A 24,220-nucleotide genomic window follows, 5' to 3' on the forward strand; every position below is an offset into this window, starting at 1 on the left:
CTAACTTAACTGGAATTGTGTCGATGAGATTTTCATGGTTAGATTTAATCATGCTACTAAATGTAGTGGTTTCTCATCTGTTCTTGTCTTTTCACGACATTTTTCTTGGATTCCTTATGCAGGGAGGAACTGGGGAAGACCAGGTGCCATGCTAATGGAACAGAAACATTCAATTCTAAATTGGATTGCAGAATTAAAACAGTTCGAAGGATGATTGATCTACAGATGCCTTTTACTAGGAGGAGAACATGGTTTTAATGTTAACTATGAGCAGTCTGATCCAGTGGAAAATGTCCCTTCCCACAGAAGGTGTGTTGGAATTGATTATCTCGAAGATCCCTTCCTGCCCAAACCATTCTAACTAAAACATCAGCTTCTCCAAGATGTTTATAATGCTCCACGATGCTATGTATTGAAATACTGTGGCTTTAGTTCATCGCACATTGGTTTTGAAGGTTAGCTTCAAATTATGTGATTTTCCCTCTAAATTACTCAGAAAAATGATAAATGAAGTAAAACTTTCCAGCCACAGTCACTTGTCTTTATTTCAGCATTCTGAAATTTCCTGCAGGATTTTTTCCATTCTAGAGATGCTGTACACCAGAGATACACAGCTGTGGGGCTGTGAGGGTGGGGTGGAGAAGAGGATAGGGAAGGAGAAGATAGAGGATTTCTTGTTGTCTGCACATAAATTTATGTTTGTAAAAAGAAATGGTTTTGATTTCTGGTCTTTATTTTTTGAAATATTGCTAATCCACTCTGATTTAGCTACGAAGAGAAAGCATTGACAATGTTTATACCAATAGTGAACATTTAGTAAGTACATACATATTTGTCAATGTGTTTTGAAATTTAAAGGCCCCCTCAACCTGTTGAGAAGGTAAGTTGATGAACACAAATTTCTAATGAAATAATGCTTCTCCATTCTATTCCCTTAGGTACATTTATATGGAATGGTGATGAAAGCTATAGAATGGATAGATACACATACGTGGAACTAACTCCACCTGTGCAGCTGGATCAACATCCATTCATTTCTTCTTCCTGCAAGCATAAAGCCAACAGAAACTTTGGCAAGATTGTAAGGGTCAGTAAAGCAGGTGAGAGTCAAAGATCCTGACACATCAGTGAGTTGCCCTGTGAATTCTGGCATAGCAATCTGTTAAGCAGAAAATAATTTTGTATGTACATTACTGTTAACAGTGAAGTTTCACTCACCATTGGCTACAAAGAGCTTTCGGATCAGTACATGACAGCCATTCATTCTGTAAGTGCTCATCAAAGTCCGAAATATGCTAATTTGAGCAGAAAGCTGCTCTATATTCTTCTGTGCATATAAGGTGGTAGCTTATGAAAAACGCATTTAGCTGATGGAACACACCTCATCTCACTGTGCGTAGTAGAAGTATAGCATCTTTGTATTGGCTGTAATCAGTGAATTTGTTTAGTGTCAGGCTTTCCATCAGCATTTCTTCTGATATTTGATGTACCTAGTGTTTTTATCAAGTTTCAAAAGTAATCTACTGAATAACTTTGCAGTAATAACAGAAGAGAGAGATATTCATGTTTTCACAGTAACTAATTGGTAAATCCTTTTGAAGTGGAAACTATTAAGGCATCTCTGGGCTGCCTGTGATTGTAACAAACTCAAATTATTTTCCAGAAAAGGGCTCAGAGATCTTTGGCTGTTTAGCTGTGTTAGCTCCCTGGAGGTGTTCAAGGCCAGACCGCATAGGGCCCTGGGCAGCCTGGTCTAGTATTAAATGGGGAGGTTGGTGGCCCTGCTTGTGGCTGGAGGGTTGGGGATTCGTGATCCTTGAAGTCCCTTCCAACCCAGGCCATTCCGTGATTAGCTGTGATGGGCTGCACCTCTGCACACCACACAGCCCATGCTAGTCGCTGGCAGCACAGTGCTGTTGCTCCGCCTGCAGTTAGTTCTGCACTGCTGCCCTGCTCACACAGTGCTACCATTAGTGCTGGCAATACATTAACAATGGAAATGCAGGAGAAAACATCTGTGAATTCCTATGTCCATTTTTATACTGCTGCTCTAAATTTTTAGTTATTATCAATTGTTTACCTCCTGTGCATTGGTGGAACATGACACATTGACTCACTGACTTCACAGAACCCTCTCGCACGCCTCCCGTCCATTCTGATGAGCAATACTAAATTGAATATACTGGTGTAGAAAAGCCTTCTAAAATCAGATTAGCAATGTTCAATGAAGCAACCATGTAAGCTGCACTGTGACAACAGAAGTTCTGGAGATAAAACACGATCCCTCTCTTCTCCAGCAACTCGTTTTATTGGCAGTACATGACTGTGGAAAACTGTGATGAATCTCTTGTTTATGAGACATGCTATATATTGCATGGGAATATTTCCAGTTGAAAACCTGTAGAGCTAACTCTGCAAAAACAAAGTAACTTGTGACTCGCTAGGCTGCAAAAATGCAAAAAGGCAAAGTTTGACCAATAAATTTGTGGCACTTGGCTGGAATCATTGGTGGGGTTAAACTATGCTAGCATCAATATAAGCTTTGAGGCAAAGAATTCTAAAAATTTGTGAACAAAGTGATAAATTTGAATGGAATGATTTTCTGTTTTGAATTGATAAAGCTAACACTGTAAAATAAGTTCTTGGTTTAATGCTTACATTGTTAAGGAATATTGAGCAATTATAGAGGAAAAAAGTTAATAATATGTCCTTATATGGAAAAAAATTAATATTATGAGGAACATTCTAGTTAAAAGACAAGCACCATGCAAAGGATGAGCACAGCATTTACTTGTAAGACAGTGATGTCCTTAGATAGAACCACAGCTCTAACAACGCAGTGTCTAGTGCAATGAAACTAGAGCCTTGACAGGTATGCTAGCTGCCCCCCAAACTATCAAATTAATAGAAACATGATCATCTTTTATGAAACAAGGATTAGGAACATGTTCCCTAATGAAAGGAGATACTCTAGAAAATTACAATGAATATAAATAAATAACATAGTAAGTGAAAATATATTTTGAAGCTTAAGCACTGTTTACTAACTGACCCTTCAGATTCCTTCCTGTGGTTTTACCTATCAGTGGTTCTTTGAGCTGTGTCATGTTACCACATGGCAAAAGTACATGAAAAAGCTCTACAAACTGCCATCCTGTATCTTTAAAGCTATGAACATTCCATCTAAAATTGTACATCCTAATTAACTTCAGTATATAGTATACTCAGTGGTAAAGCACAGGCACAACAATAACCTTGCAAAATTTAATATGTGGCCCAAAATCACAGTTCCATAAACAATCTGAACCAGAAAAACTGGCTAAGGGTAGATCTTGGCACATCAGCATGCTGGTTGTTCACTCATGTGTCGGTAACAATTACAACAAACACTGTTAGATTTGGCATCTCCAATTCTATGAGGACACTTTTCCACGGCAGAAGATCCATTCCTTATGTCACTAATCACTATCACAGGGTGAAAATGGGACTTGAATAAGCCTACTGAAGATTGAGGAAGGGTGTAGCATTTCACTGTCCAAATTTTAAGCTAGTTCTGAGAACAGCCCCAATCAGATGGGAGGAAACCACCACTGTGACAGATCGGTGATTTGCGAAGGTCAGAAAGTTAACTGGCCCCCATCCAGCAGCCCCCAGAAGTACATGTGGAAAAGCATGAGGAGCACTGAGCCTTCCTAGTTCTCCTTTCACCAGCTGGAAGAACAGATGTAACACCTTTTTCCTTATATAAAAACATCTGCACATGTGTAGACAGGCTAAAACTCTGCAGCAGGAACAACGCATCACACAGTTTAAACAAATAGAAATGGAAACGATTAGAAAACTGACGGAATTTGATCACGTTATATTGGCAAATATCGCCTATTCTTATGTGTCAGAAAGACCCACTTTTTACATAAAAAATCAGTGCTATGGCTCATGCCCAGCCCACAGCACTCCAGCACCAATGTGTTTGGTATTACTACTGCATTCCTTATGCTAAAGCAAAATGCATGTGAGGAAACAAGCTGTACCTCAAACCACCACGCAACAGAATTACTCAGAAGCAAGTGCCAGATGCACTGAGGACCCACTCCTTACAGAATTAGCGTTACTCCTTCTGTTGTGACTGCAATCTGCAATTTCCTTAAGTGAATACATTCCTCATAGATTAATAATAACTAATTTCAGATGCGTTCTGAATTATTCATTATTCTTTACAAGGAGAGTGGTTAGGCCCTGGAACGGGCTGCCCAGGGAGGTTGTGGATGCCCCGTCCTTGGACGTGTTCAAGGCCAGGTTGGACGGGGTCCTGGGCAACCTGATCTGAATGTGTATGTTTGGTGACCCTGCCAGGCAGGGGGGTTGGAACTACATGATCCTTGAGGTCCCTTCCAACCCGGGTGATTCTGTGATTCTGTGATTCATGTGCGTTGGCCAACGATTTTACACTTTCAAATAGAAGTATTTTGGCCAAATTGATGAGGACTCAGTATTAGCTGTTAATCTTATTTGTTTTAAAACTAATTATTTAGGGGCATTTCATCATAGCATATTTCATCGTTTGTAAATTGACTTGGAGATAAGTTTGAATGTAAAAAAGAATTCCACAATTAGTCCATAATAGCAGGGCCATAAATCATAACTACCATTTCATTTTACTGCCATTTAAATTACTTCAATAGGTTCAGTAAACCTTTATGAAACATTCTAATGTTCAGAAAGAAAATGAAAAAGAATAACCTTACTACTAAATCAGAAATAACTTAAACGAGTTGGAATACTATATTGAAACCCAGTAATTCATTATCATAAGATGCACAGTGAAAACAAAACTCATCTGAAAACCACACATGAAGAATAAAGTTCTATGTTACGTAGAATTTAAATAAGCCAAAAACACTTTTAAGTGATTTTATTATCAGCATTAATTTACTACAAAGCTGATAAAATATATAGGTCAATAAGAATCCTGAAATGCATAGCAATTTTTTCTGAAGTTGAGAAAATAAATGAAGAAGTTGAAGATGAAAAATAGTTTTTTAAAGAATCTTTATTAAAGTTAGTTTCTAGAAGAAAGGGACACAGTCACAGTATTTTAATAAACTATAAAATAATAAGGTTATTCAACAGAAACTGTTGGAACCACTGCAGGTCAGGAAATAGTAGCCAGATTTTGAGATTATGTTCTGTCCAATGTAACATCTATAAAGGATTCATTCATACACACCTTCTGCCGTTGTCATAATGGTGAGTTACTACTGAAGAGCAATTCCTTTTAGGAAAGAGAAAGGCATTCACACAAAAGAAATGCAGAATGTACAACAGAGAAGAAAAGGGTAAAGAGAAAAGCAATGGAAGTGTTGCCATCTCTCCCAGCTACAGATGAGATACCTGGATTGCATGCACTTAAACATCCCTCTGACTTGGGAGGGACTTCAATGTCAGAAGCGGATGGAAGTGGCTCTGTAGAGACAACAAAGCGGACTTTCCTGAGGTCAGAGAGAGATGATCCTCAAGAAAGAAAAGGTGTCCTAAGGTAGGAATGGCATAGGAACTCAATAATGAGAAAGCACCAAGTAACGGAGCAAGGGGTACGTGCAAGGAAATAGTGGCACTAACACACACACACACACACACGGCAGGACACTGGCTTTCATCCTTTTGTAATATGCTCTAAAAATCCCTATGGAAGAATACTCTAAGAAACAACCAGATAAATCACATAAGAGTTGAGGATGGGAGGCATGTCGGTGTCCCTCAGGCCCAAGCCCTGCTTCATCAGGGACACCCAGAGCTGGGGGCCCAGGGCCACATGGAAGATCTCCAAGGAGGAAATCCCACAGCCTCCGGGCAGCCCGTGCCAGTGCTCCATCACCTGCACAACACAGCAGTGCTCCTGCTGTTCAGAGAGAACCTCCTGTGTGCCAGTTTGTGCCCGCTGTCTGTTGTCTTGGTAATGGGCACAAATCATAAATGCATAATTGCCCAAAAACAAATACACGTGGGAGGAGGAAGAAAAAGCTTGAATCTCTCCCCATTCATATGTTTTGCAACAGGTGTTGGAATAAGGCTGACTGAATGCATAATTCAGGACAGTTAACTACCAGGTTTGCTGCCTTACGTAAACAACTACCAACATGACTGAGATCAAAGATGATGTTTGCTACAGCTCTTAGTTAAGATTAGGTTCTGTTACGGGTGGGAGCACAGAGTAGTAAAGAAATCATTGAGACTTAGGCTAGAAATGAAATTGACCCACTTTGCTGAAAGTAAGTCCTTCAGTGATTAATAACAGTTATACGCTCACAAAACAAACAAAAACCTAAAAAAGGCAGCATGACAAAAAAGATTTGTTCTGCCCTATTACATAACACTTTTATTCATCATACTCTACAAAGCTAAACCTGTACAAGTTTGTACATATTGCATTGAAAGAACTGTTCACCAGCTATAAGAATAATGAACAAAACATTAGAAACATTAAACTTATGGTCCCTTGTGATTTTTTTTTTTTTGGGTCAGTATCAATGTATCAGCTCAAAGCTTTCAAAAGATAGGAAAAAATACCTTAACAACCAAAAATATCGACTACAGTGTCCCCTTCAGGGGAGGGGAAGGAAAATCTGTGAATCGGTACCAAATTTGTATCTAAATGCAAAATTCAAGTTCCACTATATAGAAATGTGAAATTACAGCCATCAGTAAAGAATTATATGGTTAAACAGTAAAGATAAATGTGATTAAAAGTACAGATACAGTTAAAGAACATAGGTAAACATACATGACTGTTTAATTCAAAATCACATTTTTACATAGAAGAAATATTACATTCCAATCTACCAGTATGGCTTTTTCCATGAACAGGTGGGTGCTTCCAGATTAAAAACCCAAAACTTTGTTGTTCAAGAACTGAGAAAAATTTAGCTATGTGAAGAGAATTAATGTAAAGAAATTAAAAGTGAGACCAAAGCAAAGTTTATAATACCAAGATAGACATCACTGTGATTTAGTTGTGGAAGACATTTCACCTTTGCTTTTATTATTTGTCATAGCTATGGCAGCATATTTCACTTGTGAACTTTCATCGTAAGATACGGCAGAAAAGGTGTCACTTCCTCATTTGAGAGATTAAAATGCACCTGAGCAAAGCAAAACTAAAATGTAAAGGTTAATGAAAGCATTCAGCTGAACTCAGTTTTGGCTTGTGGATGTGCACAAAACAGAACAAAAAATAAATAAACAACTTTTGGCACTTATCCACAGAAAGATGTAAGGTGATTTAATTAAAAAAAAAAAAGACAGCTAGGAAAAGTGACCAGCTCACAATGAAACTGTACAAGCCATTAGTTCACATTTAAACAATAAATCTGATTGCAGTTTAGAGCACAAAAACATAACTTAAAGTCCTATTTTATTCAAATTTGAAAAACTATATTGATTTTAAGTTGTTTAAATACATTCATTCCCAGTCAAAGTTTTACAGTAACTGATGATTTTTCATCACGCACACAACCAAGTTATAAATCCCTGAAATGTGGATTTATTAGAGGAATACTGATAAAACCTTAACAGAGATACAAATGATACATCACACAGCATCTTACACCTTAACTGTAAGTACTTGACTGTCTTGGATGGTAGATGCATCACTCCTACTGTTAGACACTAACACCAGCCTCTAAGACCAACTGGTTTAACTTGAATTCAGAACAGCTTGCAATTACCTAAAAAAGTGTGGGTTTTTTCCTTTTTCTTTATTTTTCCCCCCAACCACACTAGAAAATGTTCAACTTCTACCTGTATTTCAAAACTCCTGGAAAGAGAATTTTCCAGTTATAACTGGGTCTAAATATACTAAGCTAGAAGAGTCACTGAAGTGAATTTTAGAAAGTCATTTCAGAATCAGTGCCCTTGCAGAGATTCAATATACAGCAGTACTTCCCTAGATCTAATTGGTGTATCTTTATCCTGCGCACCTCAGAAATTCAATTCACTGTTTTTGGGACTCTTGAAGTTACTCTCATTCTGGCACTGAGTTTCTGTATGGAAGGGCAATTTCCAAACAAAAGGCACTCTGCTATGGGAGAAATCAGAATCATCAGCAACACAAACAGACAACCTGAAACCTATTTAAGAGAACTGCTGAAGTCTTCGCAAGGTCTGAAATTAAGTACTTTCCTTAAGAAAGGTGGAAAAATAGACCAGCTGCAGTGCACGGGTCTGCATGCACACAGACACTAGCCACTGTATGAGCACAGCGATCTGCCAGTATCTCAGCTTCTTCTTCGTTCCAAAGCTTTTTTGGCTTGGGCAGAACCATACCTCTAAGGCTCAGCTGCACTACCAGGTGACTTGCAGAAAGGCCCAGGGAACACCACTGACTGACAATACCATCTGCAGCCCCAACAGCAAGCAGCTTCAGAGAGTGGCAAGTAGCAAAGGTGTTCCTTTAAAAGAATGAGAGCATGGGCATGCTTCTATTTTGTTCCACTTCCTACTGCTATTTCTTCCTCTCTTCACCCTTCCCTCCCACTCTTCTCCCACCACTGAATAAAAATTAAAAAAAAAAAATCCACTGTCTTGGGAATGAAGCTTTCCTTAATGATAGAAAAACTCACACTTAGTCTGAATAAGGGATGTGCAAAACAGAAGTAATTTCCCTGAGGCAAAGATCTTCAAGTCATGCCTAGCTTACATTGTCTATTCTCATTTCAAGCTGTTGATGTATTTGGCACAATGAGGCCTTGATCTGGAGTCTCATGGCATTATCACAGTCTAAATAATATAATTATATAATGAAGTAGAAGTTACAAATGCTTCATTCTCTCATTCCATTTTGTTTTCTTATATTTACTCATTAAAATCCTGCTTCTTCTCAAAGATGGCATTCAGATTCCTGGGCAGAAAGGTAGAGTGACAACCTTTAAATAAAGTTGAAGTTTGTCACAAAAACTGCCTAAACAGGCAATCACAGTAATTATTGTTCTCAACACATGAATAACAGGGTAAAAATTAATAGCCTGTTACATACGGGTCAAAAACAGATGATTTAAGTCTTTCTTACATCACAGAAAAACTTCAAGAGAGGTAAAAGAAAGTCATGCTGTGAATGCTTCCAGTCTAAAACACGAAAGAAGCAAAGCTCGAAGGCAGGTCTTTCCAGCTTTCCCTTTTTATATATAAATTGCACTTCTTATCCAAAGCAACTCAAAGTCTAAGTTGTAATAGAAATTTGGAGCTGCAGTACGGTATCAGAGTACCTTTGTTTGACATCTGAAGTACAGGTAACTAGTTTCCAGCTACCCTGCATCCACAGCCACACGTGAGCTCCACACTTTTCTGCTTAACAAAGCATCTGCCATTAAATGCCATGCCACTGGGTGAGTACAGAACAGAACAAAACAGAGCTTAAGGCCTTTATCTCCAGAAGGAGCTGAAAAGTGTGGCACAACCCATGACCAATACTTAATACTCAAATTAACACACCCCCACCCAGGGCTCAAATAATTAGTCACTCTTTCTAACGTTTCTTTCACAAGACAATCATACCGCCAGCAAGCAACAGTGCCAGGTAAGCATTTTTAAGGTCTCAATAAATCATAACAAAGGGCACTTCTGAGAAAGATCATTTTAAAGATTTGGTTCTAGAAATAGACACCACACTCACATTCAAGGGACATTCTTCACTTTTAGGCCTTTGTCACAAATCTGAATCTTTATTGTTCTGAAAGAAATGCTATAAATGTAAGACTCAAAACAAGAACTCCAACTTTCAGTCTCGGAAGAGGTGTGGTTCAAATGCCCATATCACATGTAACAAGAAAACTTCCTTAGAAAAGGAAAAAAATTACTGTAAAGTCTTTCATAAAAATGAAAATGCAATCCGATGTTTTTCTCATTAGTTTGTGTACAGGCGGGCACCAAAAAAACTTGCATTTTCTTTTGAATTCTTGCTATGACGCTTGACGAACTTTCTGCCATTCGACAAACTCATCCAGAAGTACAGGCCCTGCAAAAGGAAGAAACTCAGAGTAATATCTACCAGAGTCCTTCAAACATTTTCTCTTAACATACAGAGGTTAAAACTGAGCCTAGGCAACATGCACGTTAACCCTTACAAACACTTATGAAGACATGAGATGACTACAATCACTTCAATCCAAGGGTGGAATGAATAACACTACACATTGAACTACAAAAAAAGGTATTCTTAACACACATAATAGGTGTGCTGAACTGAATGGAAAGCAGCAGAGTATATTCTAAAATGGGGCAAGTGACTCCTTCTTGCTGGAACTTCCAGAATTACACAATTAGAAACGCAGAATAAAATGGGAGATAACCACTGCAATTCAGTTATAGTAGGCCTGACTATCAGCTAAGTGTAGACTTCAAGCTCCCTAAAGCATTTCTCAAGTACCAGCAGCTAGGCTACTTTATAATTTAACTAGAATTCATCACGTGTAAGTGTAAAAGAAGAGTTTGCTATTTACAGTTTAGCTTGCAAATAGTGTTTTCCTGTAGTAAGCAGCTTTACTAGATCCTTAAGTGGATATAAGTTGGCTTAGGTGCATCGTCATGCCACAGACTTGCTTCTAAAATTAGTACCTGCAGTTCAGAAACGAGTGGCTGTTAGGACAGTTATCTATGTGTTTCTGGAAAATAATTAGTTTTCCCTTCAAAGTACTGCTTCTGCTATTTAATGTACTCATGTTTTATGCCAATTAAAAATGCTAACAATAATAGCTGAATAAATGAAATGTTTCTATTACTTACATGCACCATCTTCATCATAGTTGCTAAGATCTGCATGGACAGTTCTGCTGAACTCTAGCACATTGTACCACTGGTCCTTGTTCATGACTCTATACTTCGATTGCTAGGAAAAGAATTTAATTGCAAAACATTAAAATGCCAACATTAAAATGCTGCACGTTCTTTCCAGTTTTCTCTCATTTGTAATTTTCACTCATTTCCTAAAAAACAATTAAGTGGGCAACAACAGCTACTCTCTCCCTTGGTTTTCCAGTTTTTAGAAGACTATGCAGCACATATTCCATAGCTCTAAAATTACAGAAAATAGTTTCTTGAAAGAAGATCAGAGCAAAACTGAAATAAGTTCACCGTATTCTGAAGCCTCAAAAACCTGTTTTTATCTTGCCCTCAAGTGAGGCATGCTTAGCACAGGCGCATTTCCAGAATGAACAGCTGCAGGAATCTTTTCTCCAAGATGTAAAGTAGCATTACAGTAAGGACACATACTTTCCTCCAACTTGTCACTGATTTTATGTCCCAAGCCTAGTATGCTGAGCAGTGTATATACATTTACACTACTAAATTGCTTGTGGCTAAGAAGAATCTTCCAGAGACAGTCAGAGCTTAAGGTACCTACACATCATTATCTACAGAAGGCAGATTTGAAATTAATACATGTAGCTAAAGAGACAGGCTCTACTAATTTTACCTTTATTGCCTAATTAAGATGGAATTTTGTTGCCTTCGATTGGAGAAGGGGAGAGAGGAAAAGTGATCTGTGATGTATATAAGAACATCACTGTTTCAGAAGGAGCCTGAGGAAGGGAAAAGGAGAAACCTGGATACATTCTTGACCCAAACAACACAAATCCTGAAATCTTCTCATGAAACAGCCCAACTAGCATTCTATCATTCTAAAACTCAAGGAAACGCCTACCTCCAGGTACTGATAAAATACTGAAAACAGTGGCCAAGTTCTTCCAAGCAGAAGCGCTAACATGGATTTTGCAGTATCAATATCAAGACTTCGCTGGTCTTTGTCCTAGAGTTACATAAAGAAAGCATAAGAACACTGAAGTACAAACTCACTGAATAACTAAAATTATAACTTCTCTAAGATGCCAGTAGCCTTACCCTTGCAAAATCAAAGGCATATCTGTAGATATTCTTAAAGGATGAGATGTCATTCAACTGTGACCGCAAGAAGTCAAATTTACTCTGTAACTTTTCTGTACAGTCACACCTTAAAATAAAGGAGAACAAATGATGTTAGAAGTTCAAAACAAAACATTTGGACCATGAAAAATGCCAGGAAGAGTAAAAAAAAAAAATAAAAGTAAGTACAATCAGCAAATTACAGAATCACAGAACTGTAGGGGTTGGAAGGGACCTCCAGAGATCATCGAGTCCAACCCCCCTGCCAAAGCAGGTTCCCTACACCAGGTCGCACAGGTAGGCATCCAGGCAGGCCTTGAACATCTCCAGAGAAGGAGACTCCACCACCTCCCTGGGCAGCCTGTTCCAGTGCTCCATCACCTCACTGTAAAGAAGTTCTTGCGCATGTTTGTGCGGAACTTCCTATGCTGCAGTTTCCAGCCGTTTCCCCTTGTCCTGTCTCCACTCACCACTGAAAACAGTCTGGCCTCGCCATTCTGCCCCCCACACCTTAGATATCTGTAGACCTGGATCAGGTCCCCTCTCAGTCTCCTTTTCTCAAGGCTGAACAGACCCAGTTCACTCAGCCTTTCCTCATAGGGGAGATGCTCCAGGCCCTTCACCATCTTTGTGGCCCTCCGCTGGACTCTTTCCAAGAGATCCCTGTCTTTTTTGTACTGGGGAGCCCAGAACTGGACGCAGTACTCCAGATGAGGCCTCACCAGGGCAGAGTAGAGGAGGAGGATCACCTCCCTCGACCTGCTGGCCACGCTCTTTTTAATGCACCCCAGGATGCCATTGGCCCTCTTGGCCACAAGGGCACACTGCTGGCTCATGGCCAACCTGTCGTCCACCAGGACACCCAGGTCCCTCTCCGCAGAGCTCCCCTCCAACATTCATAATGCTGTGGAGGTGATGTAAACACTGGACATGCTCAGAAATTTGCAGCTGACGACAGCTGAGGTTCTGTAAACAAGATTTTTTTTTTTTTAAAGTATCAGCAATATCAGCTTTTTAAAAATCCTTAAACTGTACTTCTAAAAAACGTCCTTCCATGCCATACCCATCATTTCCTTACCTTTCAATCATTCTTAACTTTGTAGACAACAGTACTCAACATGCACTGAAGTGATATAGCCCTTACTTACAGCTGGATTCTGTTCCATACACCTTTGGGAAAAAAACCCAAAAACTAAAAAACACTTTCAAGTCCATACCTGTGCAAGTAGCAGGATTCAGCAGGTGCTTAGCAAAACTTACTGAGGTCTGGGAGTGTTTTATGACTGATAAACACAAGCTCTGATAAGCCCGTATCACCTGGACTAGTCAGTAGCTATTGAACCGAAAACTCGCAAGTTGAGCAAGGATTTACCAGTCTGTTAGTTGGTATGAAAACCCTTTGGTAAAAACCCTCTCTATTACTAATCCCAGGAAGGAAAGTCTTCCTGTACTTTACCTAGCAATCACTTCTTTCATAATAAAAAATTGGTTAGCTTCACCAACACTGGCACTGGAGAATGTAATTTACTCATGTAAATCCTGTGGGAAAGGCTCACTCTAAAAGAACAGTTGTTACATTATAATCACATTTTATTTTTATAAAAATAACAGCTGTGTTGGGTTAAAAAAGTCCACCTTCTTCTGTTCTCTGTTTGACAGAAGCAGTACTTTCAGAAACACAGAGATATATGCATAAATACTTCCTCTGGGGTACCCGTCTGCCTCCTGGCAGCCTGCCTCTCAGAGAACATATTCTTTAAGGACTTGCACCAGAAGCCCTCAGCAAAGGGCATTTCAGGAGTCCTGCTGCACACTGCCAAGATGCTGCACCTTGATAGGGAACTTTCCCTGCAGCTGATATTCCTGATCATCAGTTCTGCTAGCCCATGCAAGCACATATGCAGGTCTGTCTCTATCAGAACAGCTGCAATGAGAAAAATGTAATGATTCCAGCTAGTGAAGCCTTTTTGCTCAGTGGAACGCTTTTGTTATTGTCTCCAGCAGCATGTAGGTAAAGCAGGGCAAAGTCCAAGCTAAGATTAGTGCTAAATAAACAATTACCTAATTATGTTCCGCATTTAAATTATAAGAACTTATGATGTTTATATTATTAACAAAATAAACAACTTAAAACTCAACTGAGATTATTTATCATAAAATACATACAAACGTCAGCATACCTACGTCTCCTACAAAACACTTTGTTAAAGTTGCTCAAATATAAGTGTACACACAAAGTGAAACTGTTATTACTGTCTATTCTGTAACTGGTAATATCAATCAGTACTGGTACCAGTGCTAACTGACATCTTGGTCAGCAACATGGACACTGGGTTTGAATGTGCCTTCACAGCAAGTCAGCCCATGACACAAAGCTGAGTGGTGCTGTCAACACGCTGAGGGAAAGTGACACCACACAGAGAGACCTGTACAGGCTGGAGAGAGATGCCCATGTGAACGTCATGCAGTTCAGCGCTATCAAATGCAAAGTTTTGCACCTAGGTTGGGGCAATCCCTAAGCACAAACTCAGGCTGGGCAGAAAACAGATTAAGAGCAGCACTGATGAGAAGGGCTTAAGGATGTTGGTTGATGAAAAGCTCAGCAAGAGCTGGCAACGTGTGTTTGCAGCTCAGAAGACCATATCACAGCTTCATCAAAAGAAGCATAGCCAGTAGACCAAGGGAGGTGATCCTACCCCTCCACTTCGCTCTTGTGAGCCCCTACCTGCAGTATCACAAGCGGACCCCCAGCACAAGGACACAGACCTGCTAGAGGAGGTCCAGAGGAAGGTCACGAGGATGCTTAGAGGGCCAGAACACCTCTCTGATGAAGACAGGCTGAGAGCTGGTGTTGCTGGGGTTATTTAGCCTAGAGAAGTTCTGAGGATATATTATAGAGGCCTTCCGATACTCACAAGTGGCTTGCAGAGTAAATGGGGGAGGAACTCTTTGTCATGGAATACAGGGATAACAGTTTAAAACTTGAAGAGGGGAGATTTTGGTTAGATGTTAGGAAGAAATTCTTTACTCAGAGTGAGGTGAAGCACTGGCACATCATTCTCAGAGACATTATGGGTGCCCCATCCCTGGAGATGTTCAAGGCATGGTTGGACGGGGCCCTGGGCAGCCTGATCTAGCAGGTGGCAGAACTGCCCACAGCAGGGGAGTTGGAACTACGTGGTCTTTAATGTTCCTTCCAATCCAAACCATTCAATGATTCGCTCATACATACTATAACACAAAAGTAATTTCCTTAAAAAAAAATTAAGGAATAAATGAAAGCGCGCTACATCTCAAGATGCTACTGCGGAGCTACTGTCAACCTATTTAAAACCCAGCAGTTTAATCAATCACATTCAGACACACTGCTCTGAGGCCTGATACAGGGACATATCATTTAAAGCCACTTCCACACTCAGTCAGTGATTCTGTTCACACTGGTGCACTAAGTAGTTTCCAAACCACTCTTCTATAAACACAGCTGTTTCTGTGTCTGCATCATGAAGATGACTGAGATCAACGGGAATCAGGTTTTCATATTAAAAAAAAAAAAAGTGCCAAGACAGTCCTTTATTAACAGCAAGTGCAGTGACAGCCTTCATATTGCAACTAGATGTTTTACTTTGTGGGTATGAGGAGACCACAGCTGACAAACACACAAATCTCCTTCTCCACTATTTGTCATATACCTAGGGTTCAATGCTCGAGTTATTCAGTCTCCAAAAACTTGAAAGCAAAATGTAAGTAAGCAGTCACTTGCTAAGGGCTATTTAATTCATCCTAACGAGGCATCTAAAAGAGCTGAAATAAGTTGTGCAGCTGTATGGGAACTGCTGAGTCACGGCCTGAACCTCTGATTAATCACCTGAGGTGAGCCTTGAGTCAGCCAGAGGAGCACAGGTGAAGGCAATTCACCTGTGCTGCCGGAAGGGGTGGAGCCAGGCTGCACCCCTCCTGGACCTATTTAAGAGCTGGCTACCAGAGGGGAAGGATCTCTTCTGGAGATCCCCTCTTCTGGTATCTTCTAGTGAGCTCAACCCAAGGGTAAGCTCTTCTACTTATTCTCTTTTGTGATCCTTGTTTGCTTTTGCCTTCCTCTTTTGATTATATTGCAATTATAACATCTTGGTCATACAGCAGCTGAGGCGCTCTGCTGACAATGAGAAGAGTTTCAGACATTCAGATGATTAGTGTAGATTCAGGGAACCAGCTTTCATATATATGTAAATGTCATGGACCACCCTACCAACATGACATACTAGAATCCTTACTTCCATAACTTAAGTATGATCAACTTCCATTTAATGCATGATCCACCTTAATTTTGACAGTAAATACCATAACACATAGCTATTTTTCTCCTCTGTAAGAAGAAATTTCATCAGTGTATCACAAAACCACAGATTAAAAGAAACAATCCTGCAAATGAAGAATGCTACTTCAAGATTCAGGCATTCAAATGTTGGCATTTAATTGCAGCCAAAAGCGTAGATTTTGATGTCTTCAGCTTTATGTGCTGCCACTCATAGAGCTCTAGCCAACCAACCCACAAGAGTAATTCAGCTGACCAAACCGGCCAGTACACCAGGCTTTGGTGTACACTAAATGCCACCTTACGTTCCAATGCATTCACCAGATCTAGAGAAACTGCAGTAAGAGCTTAAGAAATCCAGCTGTTGCACATTAACCACACATTTAGATGTCTTGACCTGAATTCCACCCAGTGCTGACGATGCAATTACGTGACAAGGTATTCCACACATTTTGAAATAAAGATTCTGTAGTACAGTTCAGACTTAGGACACATGCTGGGCTTTTAATACTTGCAATGTTATTTCTCCATGCAAAACTGTAATAATGCTGTACAAGAATATAATGATCCTGCTGGTCTAATAGCGTAAATCCTTTTCTTTCAAAACTTCTGTCAAACCTTTAACAAGAACCTGGAGTCCCTTGATCCCTGTAGAGTCCGTTATTATGATCCCCCATTCCCAGAAAGCACAAAGAACACAAGTCTACAGATTTCTGCTTTTTTAAGCCATTGAGCCTTCAGTTCTCTCATATGAGTGTCACAGGTTGACCAGATGCTTAGCCTACAGCCTGGTGCCATACCACTGTTTTGCTCCCCCCAAGTAACTGTTTTAGGCTTAGGTAGGTGCTTCAATTATGTCTGTTTATATAGAGATGCATAAAAGTAAAATATATATTTTGTCTTAAATACATTACATCTACAGGATGATGAGTTCTATTCTTAAAATGAATATTTAATTCTTAATTACACTAGATTATTACAGACAGAAATTAAGTCTACAGTATTGGCTCTGAAGAGTTGCCATACTCCATGCATGTCTGTGCACACAATCAGCTAGACTGGCTGATTTTTGAAGCCTTCTAGTTGGTATAAAAATTAAGTTCCTTATAGAATTGACTTATACTTATTTACTACAGTACATAAAATGAATACAGTTTAACTGAATGTGGTATCATAACAAGTCACCCTTGAAACATTAATGAATCCTAAGGTTCATAAATAACAAAACAACAGCTGAGCCTAGCCTCACCAAAAACTAACAGTTATACAAACAGGCATCTCTTTAGCATTTAAAAAAAAAAAAAAAATCCTACTCACAGGAGGATTTGAGAAATCTACTTATAAACTGAAAAAGCATCATTCAACTTAAGCAATTAAAAATGGCTTCTGACCTGCATCTAGTAGATAATAACAATAAACAGTAGATTATAAAAAATAGGCCTCATCTCTAAAGCTTGGATATCAGTAACCAGCTTCTCAGAATACCAGTGCTGAAACAGAAGCAGATCTGAGATGTCCTTGAACACGTATCTGATAACTGGTATTTTAACATGCCATCAAAACCTGATTAAGATTAGACAAACTTTTAGTGAAGCCATCAGATTCCCAATCTGATGAAATACAATAGCTACTTCAGCTGGTGACTGAAACCAGACCTAAAAACCAAGAGCTTCTGTGTCTTATTGCCAACATACAAGAAATAGTGGGCAAGATTCATTAAGGTACAGGTATAAAAATTTAATAGAACAGTCAAATTTGATATGTGAAAAACAAACAAAAACCCTCTTACTGTAATGAGGTCATCCCCTTTAACCATTCTTCCTTGGTAAAAAATCCCATGCTTTCAGCCTCTAGCTTCCAGGCTAAAACTAACATAATAATCTGGTGGAAACAAACAAGGGGAAAAAAAACGGAGTTAGTACGTAAGAAAAAATTGATTTCTAGACTTCTTTTGAAGAAAACTCCAAACATTCAAACAAGATATGCAACTCTGCTTACTGAAACGAAGAGCTGTACATGGAACTAAGTCTAATCCAGTGAAAGTGTGATTAGTATTGTGAAAGAAACCTACATTTTCAGGTTCGACACCAATGTCTTCACAGAACTTTTCCATTCCTTCAGGCCCCACAACATCGTCAGGACCTTCGGAACCAAAAACAAACCAAAATGAAATAGAAGTAACATTTAATGAATGTAAATTACATTTGAATTATCACATTCCAAGGTAGAATTAGACAATGTTTTATACTTATACAATGCTTTATAGCTTATATAAAAGCTATCTTTAAGAACACCGCATTACTTTATTAATTAGATTTTGTATTACAGCCGTTGTATCAGCTGCAACATGCAGACAGGTATGAAATGCTTGTCAATGACATAACTGTAAGGACCAAAAGCAAAAGGCATGCAGAACTGCTGTGAATTGCCTTCCCAGAACAGCATACAACTATTTTATTTCACTTATGTGGGTTTTCAGAAGCATCCACTGAGCTTCACACAGACACAGCTAAACTCAGCGAATGTCATCTCTGCCCTATGAATAATGTTCTCCAAATAGTTATTTTACCAGCACAAAAAAAACTACATGTCTGACCTACCTGTTGGCATTATGGGTTTGCTCTAACATTGCAGATGACGATTCTTATAATAAATATTAACCCTTTATGAACAAAGCAGTATAATAAATCTGAAAAAAATGCTGGGCAAAAAGTAATAAAAGCCTTGGCTACAATGAAAAGAACTGAGATCAGAACACTTAATATTATGCTGTTACCTTTCACTTATAACACAAAGAATGCCTAAAAAAGCAGCAATAGATTGTATTTAGAGAGCATATACGGACACTGCAAAATGGATTGTTTCCCTGAGTCCCTCTGGTTTCAGCTATTTCTGCTAAGCCTGTTCCAAAAACTTCCAGGCAACCCAATATTATCAGGGGGCTTTCTGACATGCTGTTTTGTACACATTTGAGATCTTGATGTTAACACTGCTTTAATGAACATGAGCCCATGTAAATGGCAAAGGCTGTGTGCTCAAGAACAAAATACCACAGAATGTTTGAGAAATGTTGCTACTTTAAAAAAGAAAAAGAAAAAAAGCTGTTCTGTTTCTCTGTTTAAATTATGAAGAGATACAAGATATGGCATATTTAGATTACTGGTTAACTAACAATTATGACTCCCTACAATGAATTCTTGATTGAACAACAATAAAATATATAAGCCTTAAAAGATTAAAGGCATTTGAGTTACTTGCATTGTAAGAAAATAAACAGAACAGAGAGGAAATTTTCCACAGGAAAGACTTCAAAACAGTACAGCTCAAATCTAATTGAGAATGCAGATTACTAGAATCAAAAGTAGTTAATTACTCTGGAAACACTGTCAGTAAGGGACTGGTTTTGAATCATAGCCTCAAACCAATCCCTGTAAGATAAAACACCAGCTCATTTCATATTGAGAACTGAGGCAATAAAGAATTTTAGTCATCACTTAGCTAAGATGGACTTTAGTTAGTGACTACGTATGAAAAGAAACTGATCATAGTTTACAGATGCAGAATTTCTAATCATACTGCAGTTTATTTACTAATTATAATTGTTCAGTGAGTGCTGCAATATACATTAGACATTTTCTCAAGGCAGCTACTACTTGGGTAGTGAGTTAATTTATTCACAAGAGGGTACTTCCAGCACCTGTGAACAAGACCTTGGTTATTTGTGACATAAAATGTGTTAGGACAGATTCTCAGCAGAACCAGTATAAACATCTATCAACCTTTTTCTGAAATATGAAAACATGGAGCTTAGATCATTAATTATTATTTCATTATCATTCCAATTTGATTACAAACAAGATCACTGGAGAAATAAATTTCTATCTAAATGCTCATGGTCCCAACTTCTACTTGTCCTTTCCTAATGAGCAGCAGAATCCCTCAGTTCAACACTGCATACCATGCAACATCAGTCATTTTATTTTGACAAATGCCATGTAAAATTATGAAGCACAGAGGAAGAACAGAAAAACAAGAAGACAAACACTGAGAATGTGCTAGTAAAAGCCATATGAATTCAAGTGTATATGGACATACATCTCCATGAGGACACAGAGCAAAAATGCAAATAATATCTGACGTATTTATTTGTTTTAAACAAAGCCATGCCATTTTAAATATGAATATACTGCATATTACCTGCATATTCATGAAACCATGCTAGGCACTTCTTGCTTGAAAAATGTTCCTCTCCGCTTATTACTTTACCAGATGCTTGTGACCTGCAATAGCTTATAGAAACAGAAGGACAAGAAGTGTTATTTTAATGTGAGAAATGGGAAACCAGTTACATTCTGTTTATTTTTTACTTCAAATTAAGCCAACTGTTTAATGAAGTCAATATACACAAAAAAGCTGAATTTAAGAGGCAATTGTCAGATGTCCTATTTCAACACTCACAGGAATAAGGAATTACCTCGTAAAACAACCTTACCTTAGCCTGATTTATTCCAACCATGACTTTTACTGATATGCTGAAATACTGCTACCTGATAGATGTTAAACCAAAAATCCACATGCAGGTGTTCAAAATGTCATCTCTTAGTAACTCAAATGCCTTAGCTACTCACAGATACACACACACACACACACACACACACACACAAATATATGTAAGACTTTAATGTTGGTCTCTAATAAACAGCGTGAACTTCAATCAAGGGTGCTGAATATGCACAGATCCAATTTAGGTCATCAGGAGCTGCAGTTTGACATATTTAAAAGTCAGGCTATTTATATTTAGGCACCCAAATTTGGGAAGAAAACTCGGTCAGCTTGTTTATATTAAGCATGTAACTAAATCTCTAAGTTCTATGGCTGTTTAGTGCACATACAAGAATAGTATTATACAGCCTATGGAAAGACCCAAACAGCTGTGCACAAGCAGCTCCCACTCCCTACATTACCTTCCTTATGTGCCACAATATCCTTTTCATCTAGGAAGCCAATTTTTGTAACTTAGCATTCTTCAAAAGAATGCACAACATAATTGATTGTTTCCAGTAAAAACATGACTACATGAAAACATCTTTATTCAGTAAGAAGCACCTTTACAAAGCATTCTCCTCTCAAACAGAGTACTTCTAGAATGTGCTATGATTACTTCTAAGAACTAGGTGAAAGTAGTTGGAGCTGCATAATTTTAAATCCTCTCATACCAAGACTGCCATTTTAAAAATAAAAAAGTCAAACAAAAAAAGAATGGTTCAATTCTAAAGGTGCTGGTCAATTTCAGCTCCTACATATTGCTTTAAGCTTCCCTAGGAGAAAAAGCAGCACTAAGATGAAGCCTTATGTTCTGAAAGCTACAATTCAAGGTATACAACACAAATAGCTAAAGGCCCTTAACAACACTAGTCACTAGGAAGGAAGAGCCATACTACTGTGTGTTGGTTTCAGTCACGTTAGCGTATAGCTATTTCTATAGATATATAGATGTTTCATTAAATAATATTAGCAATATATTGCTGCATTTGAACACTCCATTAGAAATGCTCCTATCTTCACCATTTTGTGACCAGCTAATACAAATATTCATTTTTGGTTATCAGTGTTCAAGAACTGAAACTGGAACAGCTGCAGAGAATGGCTATGATAGGCAAGGAAACTGAAAATCTGTCATACAAACCAGAAGAATTTAGACTGCTTCACAAAGTAAAGCATCAGAAAAGACAAATGCTCACTCCGAATGACCTAAGAGGTGGAACCATGAGAAAGAAGCACTACATAAAGCATGACTCAACTATCCCTTCCAACTCAGGCCGTTCTATGATTCCATTACAATGTTAGCAGAACGGTTATTAAGTAGTGGCTCTGAATAAGTTCAGACTGAAAATAAAAGATCATCAACACCCGCAATAAGCAGCCTCTGGAGCAGTTATCCACAGTAAATAGTCATAACAAAATAGAAGCAGAGGTGCTTCTGCTCTAAGTTCAAGTTTGGTCAATCTAAGAGGAAGAGCCTATGCTGCAATTTCTTGCAAAAGCCATTCCCGTAGCACTGATTTCATAAGTCTGTTGTATTCTAATGTCTTCAGGATGTTTATTGTAACCGCTACGTTACTATTATGCTTGGAAAGTTCTCAGAGATAGAGAACGCCTGTGGTTTCTTACAGAAAGCCACATGGGATGCTCCTGCTGCTACGCTGTAGCATTCTAACGGCCATTTTCAGGCACTATGGCTCAAGTGGCCTCTTTATGCATGTCAATCAACAAAACTCTTTTGGATCTGGACAGTGAGATCACATCTGGAACACTGTACAGTTCTGGGCTCCTCAGTTCAAGAAAGACATGGAACTCGAGCGAGTCCAGCAGAAGGCCACAAAGATGATGAGGGGCCTGGAGCATCTCCAGCATGAGGAAAGGCTGAGAGACCTGGGGCTGCTGAGCCTGGAGGAGACTGACGAGGATCTTATCACTGTTGATAAACATCTAAAGTACAATCACTGTTTATAAATAGCTAGAGTACAAGGCTCAAGTCGATAGGACTAGGCTCTATCCAGCAACATGCAGCAACAGAACTAGGAGCAACAGGCAAAGCCTGGAACACAGGAAGCTGGGTACAAACATGAGGAAGAACTTCTTTACTGCCAGCGTGACAGAGCACTGGAACGGGCTGCCCATAGAGATTGGGGAGTCTCCTTCCAGCCGGGTGCTTTCCTGTGCAACCTATTGCAGGGAACCCACTTTAACGGGTTTTATTACCTGCCTTTATTAATGAAACCGTTTCCGATTTTGCTTAGGGGCACACTGACCATTTCAGCGCCGGCCCTCCGACTACAGCCAACGGCACGAAAGAGGAGAGCAGCTCGCAGCAGGCGTGAGCTCAGGGCGAGGCAGAAGACAGGTTGCACTCGAACCCCACGCGACAGCGGCAGGCAAAGACCGCACGGGACACGAGCAGCTCCGCAGCGCTCCTCCTGCGGCTCTCAGCGGCCGCCGCCAGCACCGCCGCGGCCGGGCAGACGGGCAGACGGCGGGCGGAGGGGGGGGGGGGGGGGGGCCCCCGGGGGGGGGGCGATCCCCGCTCCCCGCCCGACTACCCGCGCGAGACCCGCAACCGGCAACAGCCGCCGGAGGCCCGGCCCGCCGGCCGCAGACGCTACCTGCCCAGTTTACACTTCTTGAGGCCGGTCTCGTCCGCCGCCGCCGGCCCTGAGGATTTTCTCTTCTTCTTCACCGGCATCGTTCTGCTCCGGCCGGGGGCCGCCCCGGTGCCGGGGCTCGCCGCCTGGGCCCCCCGGGCTCAGCGCTCCTGCCGCTGCTGTCGGGCGAGAACGGAGGCGAGAGCGGCCCCGTCTCACCCCGCTGCTGCTGGTCCCCGCCCCGCTGGGCTCGGCTGGGTCTAGTTGGGTTGGGTCAGGCCAGGCCAGGCCGGGCCGGGCCAGGCCGGGCCCCGCCGCCGCCGCCGCGCCGGTCCGAGCAGTGAGCTTCGCGCCCGGGGCGAGAACGGGGAACCGGACGGCAGCGGCTGCGGAGGGAACGGTGGCGACCCGGACGCAGACGGCGCGGACACGGAAGTGACAGCGCCGCGGGGGGGCGGGGCGTCCGCGGAGACCGCGCCCACGGGGGTGGGGCGGTGCCGGCCGCGCGCTTCCCTCCTCTCAGGGACGGCCGCCATTTGCGGTCGCCATAGAAACGGGGCCCGGCGACGCCGGGACGGCTGCGGGCTCCGGAGTCATGGCCGCGGAGGCGGACCCGAGGAAGCGCTACATCTCGGCCACGGCCGCGAACTACTTCGGGCTGGACCCGGCCGCGGCTCCCGCCGCCCTCCGCGCCCGACCCGAGCTGAGCGGTTTCCTCGACGACGGCAGCGAGTTCCTGCTGGTCGTGCAGCGCTCGGGCGGCGGGCTCAGCGCCTCCAACAAGGTACGGCCGTGCGCCGCCTGCCCTCGGCGGCCCGGGCCGTGTGTGACGAGCGCCGTGTGACGAGCCCGCTCG

At 40.7% G+C, this 24,220-nt stretch overlaps 2 protein-coding genes across 4 annotated transcripts in view; one reads left to right on the forward strand and one right to left on the reverse strand.

The window, feature by feature from the left end:
* Positions 1-6,772: 6,772 nt before the first annotated feature.
* On the reverse strand, positions 6,773-23,531 carry DCUN1D5 (defective in cullin neddylation 1 domain containing 5). 3 transcript variants are annotated; one of them, XM_042862545.1, is made up of 8 exons: positions 23,386-23,531; positions 20,420-20,511; positions 18,294-18,364; positions 18,012-18,103; positions 11,890-11,998; positions 11,693-11,797; positions 10,777-10,879; positions 6,773-10,009 (listed from the first exon to the last, which is right to left on the reverse strand). In XM_042862545.1, exons 1-8 carry the CDS (start codon positions 23,463-23,465, stop codon positions 9,954-9,956), a joined length of 708 nt encoding a protein of 235 aa, XP_042718479.1. In that variant the 5' UTR covers positions 23,466-23,531; the 3' UTR covers positions 6,773-9,953. The 3 variants fall into 3 exon arrangements, with proteins under 3 accessions (XP_042718479.1, XP_042718480.1, XP_042718482.1); XM_042862546.1 differs by lacking the exon at positions 23,386-23,531 and adding an exon at positions 20,715-20,860; XM_042862548.1 differs by lacking the exons at positions 18,012-18,103; positions 23,386-23,531 and having other exon boundaries at positions 20,420-20,424.
* Positions 23,532-23,959: 428 nt separating this feature from the next.
* DYNC2H1 (dynein cytoplasmic 2 heavy chain 1) overlaps positions 23,960-24,220 on the forward strand; it is a 138,895-nt gene continuing 138,634 nt past the window's right edge. Inside the window, exon 1 of the mRNA XM_042862562.1 lies at positions 23,960-24,148. Within this exon, the coding sequence (XP_042718496.1) occupies positions 23,960-24,148 (189 nt within the window). The remainder of the gene's footprint in view (positions 24,149-24,220) is intronic.

This window comes from Lagopus leucura, unplaced genomic scaffold, assembly GCF_019238085.1.
Source record: "Lagopus leucura isolate 7727_CA_CO unplaced genomic scaffold, USGS_WTPT01 Super-Scaffold_702, whole genome shotgun sequence".
NCBI lineage: Eukaryota > Metazoa > Chordata > Aves > Galliformes > Phasianidae > Lagopus > Lagopus leucura.

Bases quoted from the DNA above. Each gene is read 5' to 3' on its own strand.
- DCUN1D5 (XM_042862545.1), bottom strand. From the start codon at position 23,465: ATGCCGGTGAAGAAGAAGAGAAAATCCTCAGGGCCGGCGGCGGCGGAC. The intron at 18,104-18,293 runs GTAGGTTTCTTT...TGTTTCCACCAG, and splicing joins TTGGTGTCGAACCTGAAAAT to ATTATTATGTTAGTTTTAGC. The intron at 10,010-10,776 runs GTAAGTAATAGA...TTCCTTTTGCAG, and splicing joins CTATGATGAAGATGGTGCAT to GGCCTGTACTTCTGGATGAG.